Source organism: Miniopterus schreibersii (assembly GCF_964146895.1).
Source record: "Miniopterus schreibersii genome assembly, chromosome: 2".
NCBI classification, from domain to species: domain Eukaryota; kingdom Metazoa; phylum Chordata; class Mammalia; order Chiroptera; family Miniopteridae; genus Miniopterus; species Miniopterus schreibersii.
The window spans coordinates 23,872,631-23,895,045 of NC_138102.1; the positions used below are offsets into that span (position 1 = coordinate 23,872,631).

Here is a 22,415-nt window from a genome sequence, read left to right on the forward strand (position 1 = left end):
CGCAGGGGCCGGCGTGGGGGCGCGCGCGGCGGCGGCGGCGGCGGCGGCGGCGGCGGCGGCGGGGAGGCGGGCTCGCCGGAGCGCGACTGCGCGCGGTGGCCTGTGGGCCGCGGCTCCGGCGAAGGCTAGGGGCGGGGACGCGGGCTGCGGGCGTGGCTGGGGGCGCGCGCAGCGGACGCGCGTCCTCAGTGAAAGGAAAGGAGGGGCACCCGGGGTGACGGTGCGGGAGCCGCTGCCAGCGCCGGACGACAAGGTGGGCAAGAGGACAGACCTGCTGCCGGGACTCCGACGCGGCCCCAGTGCGAGCGGCAGCGCTTTCTGGCGAGGTGGGGAGGCGCTGCCAAGCCCCAGCAGGGGAAGATGTTCAGCGTGGAGTCGGCGGAGCGGGTGGAGCTGTGCGAGAGCCTTCTCACTTGGGTATGTGGTGACCAGTGGGTACGGGGAAGACCCCCTTCCCCAGGCCGCCTTTCCGGGATCCCCCCCATGCTCGTCGCGGGGGGCGAGTGCCCAGGGCATCGGTGCCGTCACATCCGGGGCCTGGGGCGGGCGGAGCCGGGCAACGCCGGTGCGGGCCGCGTCTTCCCCCGCGGCCGGGCGGGGGTCGGCGGGGCGCTGCTGGGTGCGGGAGGTTCGGCCCAGGGTCCGAAGGAGACTTGCCGGGCTTGAGGTGTTGGCCGGGCGGAGGCTAATGATGGGGTGCAGGCGGCACTGTAATTAGGGTTTGCAGCTGCTGAGGCGCTGGCGCTTCACTCTCGCGCTGCCTGGGACACCGACGCGTCGCTTCTCCCTGCCCCTGGGGCAGCCGGTAGAGGCCCTCGGGACCCCGGTCGCGACGCGCCTCGCCTTTGTTGTGACGTTCACGGAAGATGGAGCGCAGCCCCTCGAGGGCTGAGGCGGCCCCCGGGAAAGGAGAAGTACTTTTAAGGGAGGGTAGGAAAAATACGAAAAGGTACGCAGAAACACTCTTTAAAAATGCGAGATGCACTTCAGCGATTAGGAAGGAAGCGGCGTGGAGGTACTTATTACGGGTGGCGAAGATAAAAAGCACATCTGGACGGCGTTTGAGTCAGCAGTGAAAGGACGTTTTTCAGGGGCAGCGTTGTGGGATTCTCGTGTTAATTTCCTAAACGCTTATTGAAAATGCTCACGTTTTAATGTAAATACGTGTTCGATCCTGATGCCAGCGCTCGTGCCCTTAGCAGCCTCTTCAGGAGCTGGACCTAAACCCCGCGCCTGTGTGTTTCTCAAACCGCCGTGTCAGTGGCTGGCGAGGGCGCGCGTGCGTAGAGGTCGTCGGAGCCGCGGGAGAAGCCTGGTGCTTCTTTTGGAGCATTCATTGGATTCATTGCTAAAAAATGTTAAATCCCGTTTCTAGAATAAAACACCAGTATATTTACAAAGGTGACTACCTCGTTTGGATTAATGTTCAATGTGAAACACAGATGTCAAAGAAATTGATTTAGCGGTGCCCTGGGTTTGGAGTTCAGAGTTCAGATCCCTGGAGTGTATCGACGTCACTCTCCTCTGTGGGGCACTTCGGGGGAAAGGTTAGAGACACATTATTACCTTAGGTTGGTTGTTAACAAACGTAATGAAAATCGTCTGAGATTTTCATAATTTGGCTTATGCCGTGAATCGAATGATGTCTTTTGAAGCAATACACACAATGGCAGAGCTTGATAATATTCATTAACTTTTATATTAGTCCATTCTTGGGATTTCAGATTGTTTGCAATAATATTAACATACAGCTTGCAACCGGAATGGATTCCAGCTTCAGGTGGGGAGATGGGTTTCACTGCCGTGTTTTAGAGGAGAGAAAAAGTGATAAGCTGCACAATGTGGCCAAGCTTTGACTAGGCAGAGGAGAGATAAAAGAAAGAATTACCACATTCTTTGATACTGTGGAAGGAATGGGTTTGGCAGAGGTTGTAAACAGAAGATTAAAGATCTTAAGATGTGCTTTTTTGAGTGTGTACAAAGTAGAGCCTTCCTCCATGCTAAAAAAAAGCATGAGGGCAAAGATGAGGAAGCTAAATGAATTGGAAGTAGGGCTGCATTGTTTAAAGTCTAGAAAGACATGTCATGGAAACAAAGAGGTGTATTTCAGAGCCATCTGCAAAAAGGTGGTAGTGCAGTTATTTGAGTGAGAAATGCTAGTGTAATAGAGGAAGAATCGTAGAGGGAAGTTTAAAGGGATACCGACAGAAGCACACAATATGAGAGCATCTATTGGGAACCTGGTAAAATGTCAAAACAGGTAATCAGCTGTAGAGAGGTCAAGGAATATGGCATTGTAGAAAGAGCTTTTTGAAATGCCCCTGGAAGGCTCATCAAGCAAAATTTCGGAAGAGAAGATTAGAGATTATCGGACAAAACTGGAGAGCAGAGTTCACACAGAGATGCACCATTCTAAGATTTGGAAACATTTTAAAACATTGTACATTGAAATGTTTCCAAAGGAAGTTGAGTTTAAATGCTAGGTTTGTTCTCTTTTAGTTGTCATTATAAAAAACAGAATAAATATTTATGTGGAAAATGTTTGAGGTACCTGAAAATGTACCTTCAGCCTCATAGCTCCCCTCATGTCTGGAGGCCAGATTAATGCTGAACACAATTCTAAAATTAAATGGGAGGAGAAAATTTATACAGTACATTCCAAAGAAAAGACTCCCATTTAGAATAACTTACTTTATTTGACATAAACTTACTGCCAGCTTGGTTGTGTGGTTTCTTGGTAACTGCAGCACTCAGCAAAATATAGACAGCTGTCAGTAACATAGGAGATTCAAGAATTCAAAAGTTCAGTCTGGGTGATTCAGTCTTTGAGCTTAGATACTTCAAGAGTCCCCATGTTCAGTTATTGAAGATCATAATTATGATCCCGAATCTCAAATAAAAGTTTACAGTATGGCATTTAGTTTGAGGTAAGAGGTATGTAGTACGATTTAGAAGTTCTTCCACTAGAAATGGTAAAAATAATAAAAGCTCAGCACTTAAAGGGATGACTGTTAGTCACCTATGCAGAATTCAACTCTGTGAAATATCTCGTTGCCCCAAATGCTGGTTAAATTGCTGTTGTATCAAAGAGCTTATTAGCCCGAGAACCAAATGTTCCAAATTTTTGTTGAAAGAGGAATGCTTATGAAAAGACAAAGTATGACCTTACCAATGGAAAACATCTTAGGTTTAAATTCCAAATCAAAGTTTATGCTTCAAGCAAGTTTAGCAAGATGTGCTTGAAAATCTCTACCTCCTCTCCCCACCCTGAGTCAAAAATGGATTCTTACCTGTTAGAAAAATGTGCCCTGCCTGTTACACCTGTCAAGCCTAATTTCTTGAGCTGTACATGAAAGCATTGCTTTTTCCTAGGCTATAGAGACTGAAACACCAGAAAGAACCTGGAATCGACCAGTTAATGACAAGAAGCTAAGTGGAAAAAGAATCATCCCACAGGCTCAGTACATTTCTCCTGGGAAACCCAGTAACATTATCATATCCCTATAATTTTCATACTTATTTAGCAGCCTATAAAATGAACACTAGTGTATAAAATTAGGGAGGGTGTAATTTTTATGATGGTATCTTCCCCATTTCATTCTCTGTGTTCTGCCTAAGTCCATCCTTAAACAATTTTTGTCTTCTAATGGACAAGTGAAATCAGATGTACAAAAGTTAAAGCAAATATTTTTTTAAAGCTCTATTTTTTTTTTAATTGGGCGTTGGTATAACATGGTAATTAAGAGTATAGGTTCTGAAATTAGACCGCCTGGGTTCAAATTCTGATTTTTGTTTTATACTAACTGTGGATGACTTTGGACAAGTAATTTCACCTCTGTGTTTCAGTTGCATCCAATTTAGAACTAAGAAGTGGCTCTTATGCTTTAGTATTGATCACCTTCATTGGAGGGTTCATTAAAACACTGAATGCTAGGCCCCAGGTCCAGAGTTTGTAATTCAGTAGATCTGGGCTGGAGCCTCATAGTCTGCATTTCTAACAAGGTGATGCTATTGTTAGTGGCCTGGGGCTACCACACTTTGAAAATGACTGTTCTGCAGCAGGTTTTGTTAACCTTAGCATTATTGATATTTTGGGCTGGATAATTCTTTGTTGTAGGCTCTGTTTGTGCAGTATTGCATGTTTAGTAGTAGCATCCCTGGCTTCTACCTACTAGATACCAATAGCACCCAGCTAGTTGTTAGAAACAAAAATGCCTCATTGAGAGTGAAGTTGCTCCTGGTTGAGAACTTTTGCTCTAGAAACACTAATTCCAGGTGATCTCATGCTTTATACTTTTCTCATGCTTTTGTGGGGGAGGGTGATGTGGAGGTTGGGTGGTGTTAAAATGGCTTCTTGGAATTAAAAGAGAGGTTATGACCCTTCAGGTAGAACGTTATGCCTTAATGCAATTGGGTGCAGTTATCTTTAAATTTTATTGTGCTGCTATCCTGAAGTATTTTGGAGATATATAATCCAATCAATAAAAATGTGTGTGAGGGCAGATGGTCACCTGAGTGTTAGTCCCAATATTTCCAAGGTCATTGCAAGGTGAACAAAAGCAAGAATTCATTTAATGATGATAGTGATTCTCAACAGAATCATATGGTCTTTATACAGAGGTGGGCAAAAGTAGGTTTACAGTTGTTCACATGGAAAATACAATAATAAATAATAATACAAGAATAAATTCTGTGTTTTGTGTACTCACAACTGTAAACCTACTTTTGCCCACCCCTGTACAATGCAGATCTCCTGGCCTCACACTCTTGCTTACTCCCCATTGCTCTTAGGATAAAATCATAAAGTGACTTATGAGGTTTTGCACAATAATGCTTCCTTTTTAACCCTTACACCATTTTACTCTTTTCCATGTTCCATCTCTTCCTCCAATTTCCACTCCCCCCATCCACACCAAGCTGCTTTTCATTCCTGGATTGGATCCTACTCGCACTTCTAATCTTTGTGCTTGGTGTTTACATTTCCTATAATATTCTTTCATTTTACTGACCTATAAACTGTGTGAGAGCATGGCCTGTATCTGTCTGTCCTCGGTGATTTATTTCCTTCTAAGTCTTGGCTGCACTGCTGGGTGTAATCATTGCTGGCTCAGCTATATTATCTTACTCATGGAAATAATTTCTACTATTTTTTGGCCACATCTTGTTGACCAATACAAAGTTAGTTCTAATTCAGAATACATTAAAATCAAAGTGAATTAAATATCTAGCCTAACCATAGAATGACTTTTACATTTGTATAAATATTTTTGGCCATGCTTAAACAAGGGAGGCTTCAAGGTTTTTTAATTTAGTGGTTCAGTTTTGGTCTCCAGGCCTTAGTTTTCCTACACCTCTTCTCTGCATTCCACTTCATTGGCCTCATCCTAAGACAGATTCCCTCAATAGCCGTAAAGTTACTGCTAGTGGTGATGGAGGCAACATATATATTCACATCTAGAGGAAATCGGCTCTTCTTTCCCAAAAGTTCAAGTAAGCATTCCCTTGCATTCTCTTTGGTCAAAATTGTCTTTGCCCTATGCATCCCTGAGTCAGTCATTGGTAGAGGGGATGAGGGTACCAGGACTATCTTAGATTGATCATCTATGAGTAGAATGGATGCTGGGAAGACACCCAGTATCCTCCACAAAGGATACTCTTTTGCCAAAGGGAAAAAATTACAGTAGTAACCTGCAGGAAATTTCTCATAAAGGAAAATATTTCCAATTCTCGTGCCTTTCAAAATTTATTAAAACTCCCCAACATGTGGTAGTCACAAAAAAGAAGGCTAAGAAATCTATATAGTTAACCATGGAATCTTTTTATCCCTTCAGATCCAGACATTTAATGTGGATGCACCATGCCAGACCGTGGAAGATTTAACGAGTGGGGTTGTGATGGCCCAGGTTCTTCAAAAAATGTAAGAATAAATTGCTTTATCTTTTTATATGTTCTTATACATGGATATTTGATTAGATTAAAAACATGGACAAAAAATAAAGTGCTTACATGAGATGTGTGTTGCACGTAATGTAAGAACTGTAAGCAGCAGTGATAATTTTGATGGTATGTACTTGTGTAGGTAGAGATTGGCTGCAAGTTTAATTAGGGTTGTAATAGTTATGGTACTCTAGTGGCTTTAACAGAATTATTTGTTCTTGTGTTTTCAGTGTAAGCTTGGCAGAAATTGTCATGTTAGTAACCAGATTTTACCATTGTAGAAGAATCTAGGAGGCTCACTCTTAGTAATAAGGCTGAAATGTAGGAGTGAGGTCTTCCCTGACCACCCATATAAAATAAGCAACAACATCCCCCTGTGCTCTGTATCCCGTTTAACCCTTTGTATTCTTCGGCAAAGTATGTTAGCACTACCTGATATTTCATATATTTGCTTGTTTATTTGTTATTTGCTACTCCCTCTTCTCTGCCCCTCCTCCCCCCAACACACACACTGTAAGCTCCACATAGAGGCAGGGTATTTGTCTTGATTACTGTTGTGTCCTAGCACCTAGGGCAGTGCCTGGTGTTTGGTTGAACCATATGAAAATGACCTTTTTTGTAGGTCAAAAATGGTCAAATATCAGCAATTTCACATGGTTCAGTCTGCATCATGGGTGCCCGTGTTTACTGAATGACTAAGGGAATGAAGTATTTATTTGGGATATATAAAACATACCTGATTGTTTCCTTCTAAGTACTTTGAAAACATAATAGTTGTATGGCTATCTTCAACTTTGGACATGGGAATTTTTCAAATAAAGAATTACCTGTGAATTTAAGAATTCCTTAGGTTTGATGCAATTTGGAGTACTTCTCAGCCTGATGGTATTAAAAGGTTTGCATATGACTAGCTAGGATTTCCCCAAGTTCTATTGAGAACCAGTGTCATCATTAAATGAATTCTTATTGTTGCTCACCTTACAGTGAGTCTTATACAGTTGCCCATCTGTGAAGCAGCTCGAATGCCTGCATTTCAGAGAATCTGTTTTCCTTTAGCATTGGGAACTCATGTTTGAAAACTATAGCTTATTGTTGCTTTCTTCTGGAAGTTACATGGCAGTCTTTCCAGGTATACAGACTTTGATGCACCTCAAGAAGGCTCATTTGAAACCTGACCAGAGTGATCTTGTGATGTTCATGGTCACCTCTGAGTGGTATCCTAATAACTTTTAGCCTTTGAATGGCCTAGGGAGTTTCACTGAAGTTCTTAATAAAAATTATTTGTGGGCATGTGGACACAGAGCTAAGTGAGCTTTCCAGGCATGTGTCAGTAGATTAATTTTTTGCTTAAATTTATTTGGATAGGATTTCTCTCATTTGCCGAAACCAAAAGAAAGACTGTGTTGAGTTCCCAAATGAAGATCATAAGAAACCATTATGTTCGGTGTTCTACAAAACGGTTATTTTAGTTTACTAGTCTTGTGGGCATATTTTTCATCGATACTTAGATTTTAACTTTTCCCCCCAAATTTCCTTCCTTTTTTCCTTTTGTTGAGATTTAACACATAAAGAAAAGCATACTTAAAAAGTGATGAATTTGTGTTAAGAAAAGCATACTTTAAAAGTATGTATACACGCATCTATATAACCACCACCCAGATTGAAATATATAACATTTCTAGCCCCAGGTTTCACTTCATGCCCCTCCCTAATCAATACCTCTTGCCCCAAAGATGATTCTGACCTCGATGGCATTAATTTTTCCTGTTCTCGAGTATCTTATAAATTGAATCATACAGTGTATAGTCTTTTGTGTCTGACTTCTTTCACTCATTATAGCATCTATGCAGTTCATGTTGTTGCATATCATCTATTTTAAATAAGTGTGTAATATATTCAACTTCACCAGAAGTTCAATTCCTCTTTTGCCAGTTTGATATTTATTGAATGGCTACTTTGTGTCAAGCACTGGTGATAAAAGGATAAGCCACAACCCATAGGGAAATTGCCTTCAGAGAGTTTATAACCTGGGGAAATAACAGATTTTAAATAAACATGAAAACAAAGTTGCTACTATAACACGTTCTGCAAAGAAGTATGTAGTGCTTTGAAAGTTAGAGTGGCTAAAGCAGAGAGGGGGAGCCTGGGATAAAATAAAGATCGAAAGGTAGGTGGAGCCCAGACCATGTAAGGCTTTGTGTTTGTATTCCAAGGGCTATGAGAAACAGTTGAGGGATGGCGGGGGGTAACATGATCAGATTTACATTTTGAAAATATTCTGGCTGCATGAATAAAATGAATTGGAAAAGACCGTAATGATGAGGGATGATTGATTGGAAAGAAATTTGTAGTAACTCAGAAGGGAAATTATGGTACTTTGGACTAGGAGGTGGTGAAGGAGATGGAGATAAGTAGATGGGCTCAAAATGGTATAGAAAATCAAATTGTAATGATTGATACGGGTTAGTTAGTAAAAGGTAGGTATCAAATTGACTTTTAAGTTTCTAACGTAAACAAATGCTACTGATGTGGGGACACTGAAAGAGGATCTGCTATGGAGGAGTGTCATGAGTTTAGTTTGGGGAACATTGAATTTGAATGATATTGAGACATTAAGAGAAAATGCCAAGGTAGTAGTTGACCATACAAGTCTAGAGTTCAGAAGAAGAGTCCTAAATTGGAGATAATCAATTTGGGTATTTTTTTCATTGAAGTCGTAAGTGTGGATTTAATTACTTGAGGAAGAGTATAGGGTAAGAAGAAAAATGCATAGCCTGAGCCTTGAAGAACTCTGACATTTAATTGTTGGTTAAAACATTAATTCGCAGAGGGACCAGAGAGGTATGAGGAAAGCCAGTAGAGTATGTGTGCCAAGGAGAGAGTTTTATTGGAAATAGCATATCTTTTCATTTCACTAAGTTGATAAGTAAAAAAGTATATATTTTTGTAGTTTTAGTAGAAATTTTATCAAATATGAATGGATCTGAGTAAGCTTATTGTTAGTATAACTTATTTTTTTCTCTAGTTTTTTAAGTCATTTTCTGGTCATCTACTGCCCAACTTCCCAAATTTTGTTGTTGTCTTCCCTCTCTCTTTTTGTTCATGTAGGATCATGTCCCCCTGCTTTTCTCTTTTTAAATTGATAGATTTTGGTTTTTTGGAGCAGTTTTAGTTTCACAGCAAAATTGAGTGGAAAAGAGTTTGGATGAAAAGGTTCCAGAGGTGGATACATGATGATGATTACACAACGGTGTGAATGTACTTAATGTTGTTGAACTTAAAATTGGTTTAAATGATAAATTTTGTTATGCATATTGTACTACAATAAACAAGTTTTTAAAAATTGCGGGAAAAGTATGACAGGTTTCCACATATTCCCTCCCCCATCACACACAGAGTGTCCCCCACTGTCAGCATCCCCACCAGAGTGATATATTTGTTACAATTTGATCAACCCACGTGACACATTATTTTCACCCGAAGTTCCAAATTTAGAGTTCATTCTGTGTTGTATATTTTATGGATTTTGACAAATGTATAATGACATGTATCCACCATTATAGTATAATACAGAATAGTTTTACTACCTCATAAGTCCCCTTTGTTCCACCTACTCATTCCCTCTCTCCCCCCACCCCCTGCCAGTCACTAATCTTTTTACAGTCTCCATAGTTTTGCCTTTTCCAGAATGTTATGTAGTTGGAATCATACAGTATATATAGCATTTTTCAGATGGACTTTGCTAAACAAAAATTTTAACTTCCACGGCTGAAAGTCTTTTTAAAAGAAAGGGTTTATTATTAGGCCATTGCTAGCAAAAAGGAAGGTCAGTCTTCGGGCATGGAGTCTAAACCACCAGCAGCATGGCTAGGTAGAAAAGACAACATATCCCTCGTCCCAGAGTTTTGCAGGCATTTTTATACATCAGGTAGTGGGGAGAAAGATGTAAGCTGTTGTGAAAGAATTTACATTAGCCATAGACGAAGGGGAGGGGGAAGCTGAAGCAGGGCTAGTTCAGCAGAGTCCATAAACCTATGGGTAAACAAGAAGTGGGGGCTCCTGGCGACCCACAGCACCCGGCTAGTCTCCCTTCTTAGAAATAGCCTCCAGCCCGGCTGGGCGTGGCAATCGGGGTTCGATTCCAGGTCAGGGCACATGCCTGGGTTGTGGGCTGGATCCCCAGTCGGGGGCCTGCAGGAGGCAGCCGATCAATGACTCTCTCATCATTGATGTTTCTCTCTCTCTCTCCCCCTCTCCTTTTCTCTCTCTGAAATCAATAAAGATATATTAAAAAAAGAAAAATAAGAAATAGCCTCCTGGAAGTTAATGTAATAATCTCAGCATACACCAAGGGGTGTGAGCAGCCTATTCTTGTTTCTGCACTGCAGTGGTTAACTGATTAATACTTTTTTGTCTTTTCCTTCCACCCTTTGGCATGTTGTAATTTCATCTAGGACATCTCAGAATTTTCTTTGTTAGTTTCTTTTTCTTGGCAATATTGTATTTAAGGTTCTTCCATGTGTTTTTGTGGCTTGATAGCTCATTTCTTTTTAGCATTGCCCACCCCCCTTTTTTTCAAAGCTTTATTAAGATGAAATTGACATACAATAAATGCACTTTTTAAAAATATATTTTTTATTGATTTCAGAGAGAGGAAAGGAGAGGGAGAGAGAGAGTCATTGATCTACTGCCTCCTGCACGACCCCTGCTGGGGATCCAGCCCGCAACCCGGGCATATGCCCTGACCTGGAATCCAACCGCGATCTCCTGGATCGTAGGTTGATGCTCAGCTGCTGAGCCATGCCAACCGGGTATAGAATTTGATAAATTTTTACCTGTGTAGATACCCATGAAACTTAGCACCAGAGTCAAGATAATGAACATAGCAGTCACTTCAAAAAGTCTCCATGCGCTGGATGGCTAGCTAGCTCAGTTGGTTAGAGCATCGTCCTGATACGCCAAGGTTGTGGGTTCGATCCCCAGTCAGGGTACATACAAGAAGTAACCTGTGAATGCATAAATAAGTGGAACAACAAATCAATGTTTCTATCTCCCCCATCAATAAAAAAAGAGAAACTTAAAAAAAAAAAAAAAAAGTGGAACAACAATCAATCTTTTTCTCTCCTCCCCTTCCTCTCTTTCTTAAAAAAAAAAAAAAAAAAGTGTCCTCAGTCTCTCCTTCTTGCCACCCCTTTCCTATGTCCAGGCAACCACTGATTTGCTTTCTGTCACTATAGATTCATTTGCATTTCTAAAAATTTATATCAGTGGACAGTATATTTTCTTTTTTGAGGGAAGGGGCGTGCCTTCTTTCATACAGCACAATAGTTTTGGGATATGTTCATGTTTTTGCCTGTATTTATAGGTTGTACATATTCCATTGTATGGCTATTGCATGACCTTTTCATCTGTTCATCTGCTGATGAACATCTGGGTTATTTTAGTTTTGGCCTATTACAAATAAAGCTGCTGTGAACATCAGTGTACAAATCTTTGTGCAGACACATGCTTCCATTTCCCTTGGGTATAGCTAACTCTCCAATAAACATCTCATGGCAGGGAACCAAAATATTCTTTATGTAATTAAAAGATTATGTAATTAAAAGAAAATAGACCTAAGAAACAAAATATCTATAAAAATACTAAGGCTTGCTAATAGAAATGCCATATTAAGTAATGGAATCAAAATAGAGTGTGTGTATTGGACCCCATCTTAATTTGGGTGAGTTTAATAAGAACATTACAGTGCTTAAATAACTTTAGCAGTAGAAATAAAATTTATTTTTTTGTTTTCTGTGAAGGCATTTGGCTGGTACGTAAGCTACAGCCAAATACTGGAAAATCTAAGGAAATGGTTTTGTAAGTTTCGTTTTTGTTTTTTGTTTTGTTTTTTTTTTAGCAGGAATCAGGACATAGTAAGCTATCTTTAGCTTCTCACTTGTGAAGAACACTCCCAGTAAGATTATCCGTTGTTATTTCTATATCTGTGCAGAACCACAATCTTTTGAGATTTTGGAGAAAATTACTTTTATGTTGTTTTATCCTGGCCTGAGAGTGTCAGTTAAGGGCTACTTAGAAAACATAAAAAAAGAGAAACTTAAAAAATATATATATTTTTAAAAAGTGTATTTATTGTATGTCAATTTCATCTTAATAAAGCTTTGAAAAAAAGGGGGGTGGGCAATGCTAAAAAGAAATGAGCTATCAAGCCACAAAAACACATGGAAGAACCTTAAATGCTGAAATTTTAACTACTTATTAAAACAGAGTTATGGCTAGATCCCTGCATAGTGAGTCAAAGTTTATTACTAGGAGAAGTCACACTGAATATAGGAAGGCTGTAGACTACTAATCTTGCTATATTCTGCCCAAGTAGTAGATTGGAAGGCTATTAAATGAACGTGCTGCCACTTTCCAAATGCATTTCAGTTCACAAATATTTATAGAGAACCTACTATGTGTCAGACATGAGGTATTGGGCAGTACAGCAAGTGAATGGGAAAGAACGTAGACTATTCTGTGGTCTTGAACAGATAATTTCTTAGCGCATCAGTTTCAGAACCTTTGAAATGAGGATCATGCTGGGCTAAAATGTTTTGTTCTGTTTTTCTTTCCTTTCTAGTATTTATAGAAGTTGAGAGGTTTTCCTAAGAAAAATAACTATAAGTATATTCAGGTCTGTCCTTGTTTCAGTTTATTTGTCCACATCAGTGTTATCTTAGATTTTAAGCCTTTTGCAAACAGGAATGGTGTCCAACTTTGTCTGATACTTACATTTGAGAAAATAGATTCTCTGTTTATGTCATTTAAAAAAATTAACATTTTAGAAGTACTGTTGGTGACATTTGAAGTATTAAATGGTGGAGGTCATTGAAATAGTAACTGAAAAATTTATTTTAACCTTCATAATATTTTTTTGGTCTATTTAAAATTATGTCTATTTAAAATTTTTAGATATTAGTGTGGTGTCTACAGGTTATGTTAATTCCAAGTTAGTGTGTTTATCTATAATTCGTTTTTAAACTATATTAACTATATTATTTTTTATCTTTTAGTTTTTATGATAAAATATATGTTTTTTAATGAGCTAAGAGAAAATTGATTTTATAGAAATCTATAATTGTATCCAGTCTCATGTACTGAGTTATTCAGTGACTGATATGTGGCAAACACATGTTTATATTGCAATTAAGTTGTGATATAGGATGGGTTTCAGTCTTCTTTGTTTTTGATTGTTTGTTTGTTTTTAGCTTGATAGCTACATGATCTTAATATACTAGCTTTTTCTTATTCATAGAGATCCTGCATATTTTGATGAAAATTGGCTAAACAGAATCAAAACCGAAGTGGGAGATAATTGGAGGCTAAAGGTATTTTCTTTTTATTTTTCTATCTGTAAATTAATCTTTTACTTGTGTGTATATAGTATTTGTTGATTTTTTTTTTTTTTATCAGATGTGGCCAGTGAGCTTTAGAAACTTAGGCAGTCTTCAGTGAAATAACCTAGAATTGAAGATTTGAGCTAATCTGATATGGTTCACCGAGGTGTAATGTAAATTAGTGAAGCATAGTGACTGAGGACAGCGACTAGAGCCAGAGCACCTGCGTGCATATCACATCTCTGCCATTTGCTATCTGTGGGACAGTCTTTTTTAACCTTTCTCTGCCTCAGTTTCCTCATTTGTGAAATGCGGATTGTAATAGGATCCACCTTATAGAAATAAATGAATTAATGTATGTAATGTACTTAGGATAGCGCATGGAATATGTAGTGGTAGTTGTTAGTGTTAATAATGAGAAAATATTGGGAAACATTTTAAATGAACACATTTACTTAAAATTTTTTTATTGATTGATTTTTAGAGAGTGAAAGAAACATTGATTTGTTGTTCCACTTATTTATGCATTCATTGGCTGATTCTTATATGTGCCCTGACCGGAGATTGAACCCACAGCCTTGGTGTATCAGGATGATGCTCTAACCAGCTAAGCTACCCGGCCAGGGCCAATGAACACATTGACTTTTAAGGCATTCTGATTTAAAATGTTCAAGTATGAAAAAATGAACCTACTAAAATAAAGGAAATAAAGTATATTATATATTTTCCATGTCTCCAAATCTTTTTAGAAGTATAAACGTTTGTTTATTTATGAAATTTTTTAAAATAAAGTTTTCAGTTTATTTCTTTCTTAAAAATGTCTGTGGTTAACCATTGGACACACTGCTGTGATTCAGCCTTTTTTATTTGATAGCCGCAGGCTCTACTGTCTTCTGTCCTAGGACATCCTCAGCTACTGACATTGGCTTAGGAACAGCAGGTAGATGATGAACAGAATCATATCACATACACATTTCACTTAACACACATGCAACCATATGAATTGGGTAAAAAAATAGAGGGGAAAAATAATGGCTTATAATAAATAGTGCAGGTGATTCTGCCTGTCATTACATCCAGATAACATATGGCCAGTCAGCCTGTTCTCTGGAGTGGGTGAGTGTTGGGAGACATTTGTATGTTGGTCCCTCGTCCTGTCTGTTTCTAGGTTGCTTCTTATAGCACAAGTATCTTGCAATGTGAAGTGTTATCCTAGTGTTTCAAGATATAACAGTATTTTTTTAAACCTTCTGGCTCTTAAATATTTACTTTGGTGCTCAAATGAAGAAACAGCAGTATTTTCTGACAGTGGAGGAATTTGGAGACAGATGTTGTAGGTTAGTTTAAGAGATTTCTAAGGGTAATTTTGACTATAATTTTTGCCCAATGCTTTTACCCGTAGAACTTAACCTCTATGTAAGATGCAACTCTACTTTTCTATGTAAGATGCAACTCTACTTTTCTATGAAAACAGCACTGAACTCAAGTCTTTTTTTTTTTTTAAATATATCTTTATTGATTTCAGAGAGAGCAAGAGAGAGGGAGAGAGAGAGAGAGAAACATCAGTGATGTGAGAGTCGTCATTGATCAGCTGCCTCCTGCACACCCCCGACTGGGGATGGAGCCAGCAACCTGGGCATATACCCTGACCGGGAATTGAAGTGTGATCTCCTGGATCCCAGGTCAATGCTTAGCCACTGAGCCATGCCCAGCCAGGCTGAACTCAGGTCTTCATTAAGGATGGTACATTTTTTCTTTAGCTGCAGAAAATCTGAATAATTTAATCTTACTGTTAAATCTTACACAGTTACCGTCCAGTTTTTGCCAGTGGTCATAACATTGAAAATGTAACATTATTGGAAGCTCAATTTGTTACCTAAATTTCTTAGATTAAATAAATTAGGCCATCGGGAGTTCTTTTTTGATGATGATGGTAATTTAAATATGCTATTGAATTTTGTTTTACTTTATGATTCACTTGATTGATAAGTTGATTTAGAAATTTTTTTTTAAAACTGTGTTTGCCTTTTGATCTGTAGTTGCCTTTTACCCAGTTGTTTTCTTTCTCTTTAAACAGATAAGTAATCTAAAGAAAATTTTAAAAGGAATCCTGGATTATAATCATGAGGTAAGGACCTTTTTCTTATTCTGCGTGGAAATATTACTATAGTTTGATTGTATAATATTTTACAATACTTTCAAGTAAAGGAAAAATTTCCTCAAAATTAATAATCAGTTTATCTTCCATTGTATAGTTTCTAGGATGTGGTTCAAACAACCATCTCTTAGATGGTTACTAGTTAAATAGCTTTCACTATAATATGGGTAGTTTGTAGCTAAATACTGATTTATCTTAAACTTGACTTTCTGCTATCTATTAATTTTCCGCTTTCTTCCCTCACTTGTAAATGTAGTTTACAGTCCATGCATTATTATAATCAACTCCCTTACCTACTTCCATTGTATTCCTCAGCAAACCGCCCTCCCTTGATTAGCTCAGTTTATCCTCTGAGCTGCATCAGAACAGTCCAGACATTGCTGGGGGGTAGGGGAAATCAGGCTGTAGTAGAACTAGTTTTACTTTAAAATTCTAGGGACACAACTCTGCCTAGAAACATATGTGATTTCCTTACTGGTTTTTTCCCCACAAGCTTACCTGCATTTATACCTACATCTATACTTAAACATCTACCTTCATCATCTCAGTATGTGACTGCCATCCACCCTACTGCTCGAGCCCAAAACCTGCAAATCACCTGCTAGTCCTTTCCTTCTTTTGATATCATCAGTAAGACCTATTAGTTAAACCTCCAAATTATAGCTTTTTCAGTGTCTACTGCCACCACCCTACACCAAGCCATCATTATTAGTTCTTTCTTAGATTACTAGAGTGGTCTAACTCCTGACCCTGATTTCACTCTTGCCCCTATGCAATCTGTTCTCCACTTTAAAGCCAGTATGATTTTTAAAAATATAAATTTGATTATGTCACTCTCTTCTCAAAGTCTTCTATGATTTTCTAATACGTTGAGAATCAGATCCTTCCTTCTTACCGTGAGCCAACAGGTACTGCATGACCCCTCTAACTTTCTCTTACACTGCTCTCCCCTAACCCATAATACTGCAGCTGCATTCATCCTGCTTCTTTGACTTTAGGATCTTCGTTTTTCACTGTAGGGTTATCAGTCAGAGACCTATCCATTTGTCTGCATGTAAGTCATTTCCCTTGGGACTTAGTTTCCCCATAAAGGAATCTTCCATTCTTCTTTCTGATACAGGTTTCTTACTCTTAGCATTCTGGAATCAAAAAGGTGAAGGTGACTAGGAGGAGTCTTACCATTGGGGACATGAACCTTTATTTAATCTCCATTCTTTCTGGTGCCCCCTGGATCAGAACCTCACTGGCTCTACTTCTTCGAAGAATACACATCCAGTTCTTCTGGGTGGGGATGGAGTACTCAGTTTCTTTGCTAAGTGTACACACCACCTACCAGATTAGGGCCTAACTTGCTGTGACTCAGCATAGTTATAACTTAGGTGTATGGAAGGTAAAAAATAGAACTTGGGAGTGAGATTGACATGACTGCTCTGTCCTTAGCAGTGAGTTTCTGTTGCTAACAATGTAGTCTCTGTCAGATACTTTATTTGGTTGTAGAAATGTAAATGCAATTCTAATCTTTTATCTCCATTCAGATTTTAGGGCAGCAAATTAATGACTTCACCCTTCCTGATGTGAACCTTATTGGAGAGCATTCTGATGCTGCAGAGCTTGGAAGGATGCTTCAACTCATTTTAGGTTGTGCTGTGAATTGTGAGCAGAAGCAAGGTAATTTATTTATAGTTAGTGTATGCATTTAAAATAATAGAAAAATAATATAAAATATATAAAAATATATAGTGATATATATAAATGTGTATTTATAAATAAATATACAATATATCTTTAATAGTATATCTAAAATGATATATATTGTATATTTTATTTCTGAATCACCAGTACAAACTATATCTTTTAAAGGCTATCCTCAGAGAATGCCATTTTCTTTATTTTTTTTGTTTTCAAGCTTAAAAGAGTTTTTACAAGTTAGAATAAATTTGTTTGTGATGATATTCTTTCCCTTTCTGCAGGACTACATAATTTTTTGAGTAGCTTATTTTTACACCAGATGTGATGAGATTTACTCTTAATTGGATAAGGTCCAGCTTAATTAATTAATTAATATAAATAAGAATTATATACTGGATCAGTTCAGCTCTTAGGACTTAAAATTAGATATTTTAGATTGCAAGTATGAAGGATTGATTTTACAGATATTTGCTGAACTCATGTGTTATGCTGGGAACACAATGTCAGACATAGCAGGTAGGGCACTCTCCCTCATGGAACTTGTGCTTGAGTGGAAGTGAGGGCAATAAATAATGCCATACAGAACTAGGCATGCTGAGTAGTGGTTAGTGCTGTGTTAGGGGACAGCCTAGGCTTGCTTCTGGGAAGTTATTAAGCAAAGATATGGAGAATAGCAGACATTGAATGTCGGAAAGGCCTAGGTTCCTTTGAGGGATTTAAACAACAACAATTAGAGAATAATGAGGAGGATAGGGGAGGTGAAATGAAGCGGGACAAAGGTAGATAGGGACAAGTCTACGTGATGCTGGCACAGTATTTTACTGCTGTTTACATGACCTTTGAAGGAGAAGGATTATCTTTTTTTTAAAATCTTTATTAATCTCAGAGAGAGGAAGGGAGAGGGGGAGAGAGAGAAACATCAGTGATGAGAGAGTCATTTATTGGCTGCCTCCTGCACACACCCCACTGGGGATCGAGCCCAAAACTTGGGCATATACCCTGACCAGGAATCAAACCGTGATCTCTTTGATCCTAGGTCTGTGCTCAACTGCTGAGCCACAGTGGCCGGGCTGGATTTTCTTTTTTAAGCCCAAAGGTATTTTTCTTCTTTGTTGTACCCCACCTCTGGTGATACAAAACAGATTTTTATTAACTTATTGTCTGTACTTTTTTTGGTGTTCTAGTTCTAAGTTTAATAACAGTGAACATTGTTTTTTTTAAAGCTATGGATAGTTTTATTGGTTTCTGATTCAGTAAGTTTTTCTAACAATGTATTTCTCTCTAGCCCCTTTCCTTTTAGATTTTAATTTTAGCATGCTGTGCTCTTGCAGGAAATTTTAGCTTGTTTATTTAGTTTAACTCAAGGATTAAAATAGAGAACTTTCTCCATTTTGATTTTTGTATGTTACTGAAATATCGAACAAGTTTTTGTCAAAGATTAGAACATTGGTATAAATAATAAGATTAAAGACATTTTAAATATCTAAGTAGATGCTTTGATTTTTAAAAGATGGATGAAAAATTATTTAATGTAGTTCATTGAATTCAGATAATAGCTGCTTATGTATTTATTCTGTAAGGAGATTCATCAACTCATGGGATTATCCTTAGTACATAAGGGTCCTTGGAAGTGTGTAGCTGTTATGAGTTGGCAAATCATATTTATTAGAGGGTAAGAACTGGAAAAGACAAGGATGTTACCTATATCCATAGTCCTGTGGAAAAGAAGACTTATATTTATCAAGCTTCCCACACAGATCAAGTGTTGAAACCTAATTTCATTTTTCCCCCCTGAAGTTATATATAAATGATGAAAACTTTGAACAGGATTTTAACATCTCACTTATCCAGAGGTCATTCTCTGCTCTCTGGAACACAGCTGAGAGCTAAGAATTAAGTTAAATGAATTTCTGAATTGTTAAGTATTACCTGTCACTGTACATTTATGATATTAATGTAAGGCTTACTGAAGTGGCTCTGCCATTTACTACCTGACCAACATTGAACAAGACACTCAGCCTGTTTCCCTGTCTACAGAGTGAGCATACCAAACCTGGTAGTCATGAGGAGTGAGTGATATTGTGGACGGGTATTTGCCTTGTAATCCATAAAGTACTATCCTAAAACCAGGGCTTTATATTAGATGATTTCTTCAGTTAGAAGTAAGGAACAATTGACTTAACATACATTTATCTTGGCTATCTGACTTCTCAAATTGGAGCTAAGACTCATAAGTATTATATGACTTACCCAGGAGTTTTGGCTTGTGAGAGGCTAGGTAAGGGCAAAAACCCCTATTTCTTCCACGTTCAGACTTAATACTCTTTATTTATGTTAAACTGTGCTATAAATTTGGACCTAAAAGATAAGTTTCCAGGATCAGCTCCCAGACGTAGCAAGCACACCTGGTTCTTCAGCATTGCCTCCCAGCTCTGCACCAGAAACCACACATAAGCATTTGCACTTCTGAGATTTGTAAGTTATCTTTTTAGTTTTCAACACCCGTACGTTAGTGTAGTTCTCATCATCATTTGATCATTTAGCATTTTACGGTGTTCTCGGGGAAGGGCCTTGACGTGGCAACACCGCTTCTTAACTAACGCTTCCCCTCTCGCACCTTACTAATAGCTTCCTGACCTCCCTACTCTGTTATCTTCTTCGCTCCCTGCAGGCTGCCATTAAGTTCTCCCTCCCCACTGTCAGCGCCACTGCTGCTGCTCTTCCATGTTCACAGTGCTTTATCTTAGGGTTGTTCAGTTCACTCTAGCTGTGCCATTTTCTCCAGTAGCCTTGGAATTCTGTGTTTGGTACCTCTCAACAGAGTATCTAAAAGCTCTCCCTTACATTTCAGCAGTAATTGTCTGCTCCTCATTAACAGAACAAAAAATTGAACTTAGATGAAAGGACTTGGTTTTATTTGTTTGTTTTTTACTAAATAGTGGGTTAAGTTATGATGTGTTCTTATTGTTGGCCTAAGAACAATGCCTGTGATTTAAGTGTGATGTGTATATTTATGTTTAACCACACATTTGATTGGGTATAAAGTGTCCTTAGGACAATACTTCTTTAAAAACATGTTTTTTATTAAAGCCTTTAGCATTCAGAAACAGAATGTCAGAATGTCGTAATTTAATAGTGCTATCAATTTTTTTTTTTAACAAGTTACCTGTCAAGCAAAGGATTACAGTTTGGCATTCCAAAGACATGAGTCTCTTGCCAAAAGGTCACTTTAACAATTTCACAGTAAGACTCCTTCAGATGACACTTGTAATGCTGAGACAAGTTTTTGCTGTTTGTTTTTAGATGTGTGGCAGATTGAGGCTAAAATGTCCTAATTATTTTACCCTTTTAAATGTTTCTTATTAAAACATATTTATCGTATTTGTTGGAATCCAGCTGCCTATTGATTTTTTTTTTTTAATGTTTAATGTCATTTTTGTCATCCATTGTTGGATTTGAAAATGGTATAAACTACTTCCAGGACTTTTTTAGAAGGCAAGACTTTTTGTTTTCAACTTTGTCACTACTGAGTGAAGAGATCCTTTTCATTTTCAGCAGTAGTGAGGGTAAGATTGATTAAGTTGGTGCTTGAGCTTATTAGAGATGTGAATCATTATTTTAAAGCCCAGGGTTACCCAATATTTACTTATGGTATCAGTTTCTATCTTAAATTTATCTTAATACTTTCTCCTAAGCAGGCCTCAGGTCTATTAAAATTTTTCTTTTTCCTATAGTAGAAAATATTCATGTTGGAATTATACACAATTCAGTGCTTTGATGTCACATAAGAATAAAGCACAGACAACAGGGTTTTTTAACGTAGCAAAGAATAATGAGAAAATTTTTAGATTTTAAGAGTAGTAATACTATGTGGTTTTTTTTCTACCATGGTTTTAGGCTCTACCATTTCATTGTTTTACATTCCTAGGAGCCTACATTCCTGTGACTGTTAGCTGTAGCTTCAACTTTATAAGGAATGGTTGGGGTGGATTGGGTGATATATTAAGGGAAGATAGATACTGTTATTTACAGCCTCTACCTATGGCACATATGTAAAGGAATGCCATGTCTGAGGAATGCCTAGGAAGAATCAAAACACTGGAAATTACTTATAAGAATTCATGGTTCACTTTTACTCCCTTGACTCTCTTTAACTTGAACAGTGACATTCCAGATTGTTCTTGTTTTCAGAGTACATCCAGGCCATCATGATGATGGAAGAATCTGTTCAACATGTTGTCATGACAGCCATTCAAGAGGTGCGTTGGAGCTTTGTGCTTACAGTTTGTGAGAAAGTAAAGGAGCAAGCATGAGTCTAAATAATAGTAGGAATTCTAAAAAAGAGATTCTTCTCATTTAAAAAATGTTTTCTTTATGCCTATGATATAGCTTATTTCATTTTTATTTAAGAAAATCGTACTCATTTAAATTTCTCAGTTTTATTTAAATCTTAAATATTTATCTTGCCCTAATGAACTCGGAGTTGTAGACTAATTCCTCAAGCCAATATAAACAATTTCTGTCTTAAACCAACAGTCTACCTTATACTTAACTGTTGGTTTCTTGTTTGGCAGAAAATGGGTCTTCAGCTCCAACTGGACCCAAAGTAATTTCTATTTATGTTGAAACTATAGGGGAGGGGAAAATATATTTTTCCTTTACCCTTCCAAGTTCTCTGCTGGAGCCTCTATGACAAAAGACAAATTAACAAGAGAAAAACATACAAATTTATTTAATACAAGTTTTATATGACACAGAAGTCTTCATAAGGAAATTAAGACCAAAGAGATATTTAAACCTGGATGTTGTGATGCTAGGTTTCATGAAGAGTGGAGATTCGTGGAAAAATGTAATAGGACAAAAGGGCCTGAGCTAAGTGTAGTAAACAGGGAAACAGCAAGTCCTGTTCACTCAGATTCCTTTCAGCGTCTGTCTGTCTTTGGAAATAAGGATGCTCCTTTCCTCTGAGTACAGAAAGGGCACCTCTCACATGAGGGTCTCATGACCTGCTTCAGGGGAAGGTCAGAAAATTCTTCCCATACCCACTGTTTCTCACATTTCTTCAGTTTGAGATATTTTATATGCCAACGTGCCGTATTTTGGGGTAGCATGTCCTGAACTTCAGCAAATGTAAAACAAAACTATAAATGTAAAAATAAAATACAGATTAATAAAATATAGATAAAAAAATAAAATAAAATATAGATTAAAAAATAGAATTTTCCTAGTCTAGGTATTTCATTTAAATGGAA

At 38.1% G+C, this 22,415-nt stretch overlaps 1 protein-coding gene across 1 annotated transcript in view; it reads left to right on the forward strand.

Moving 5' to 3' along the window:
- Positions 1-68: 68 nt before the first annotated feature.
- HOOK3 (hook microtubule tethering protein 3) overlaps positions 69-22,415 on the forward strand; it is a 75,606-nt gene continuing 53,259 nt past the window's right edge. Inside the window, exons 1-6 of the mRNA XM_081127030.1 lie at positions 69-417; positions 5,832-5,917; positions 13,235-13,307; positions 15,394-15,444; positions 17,010-17,142; positions 21,355-21,422. Coding sequence (XP_080983156.1) covers positions 361-417; positions 5,832-5,917; positions 13,235-13,307; positions 15,394-15,444; positions 17,010-17,142; positions 21,355-21,422 — 468 coding nt within the window. The 5' untranslated portion in view covers positions 69-360. The remainder of the gene's footprint in view (positions 418-5,831; positions 5,918-13,234; positions 13,308-15,393; positions 15,445-17,009; positions 17,143-21,354; positions 21,423-22,415) is intronic.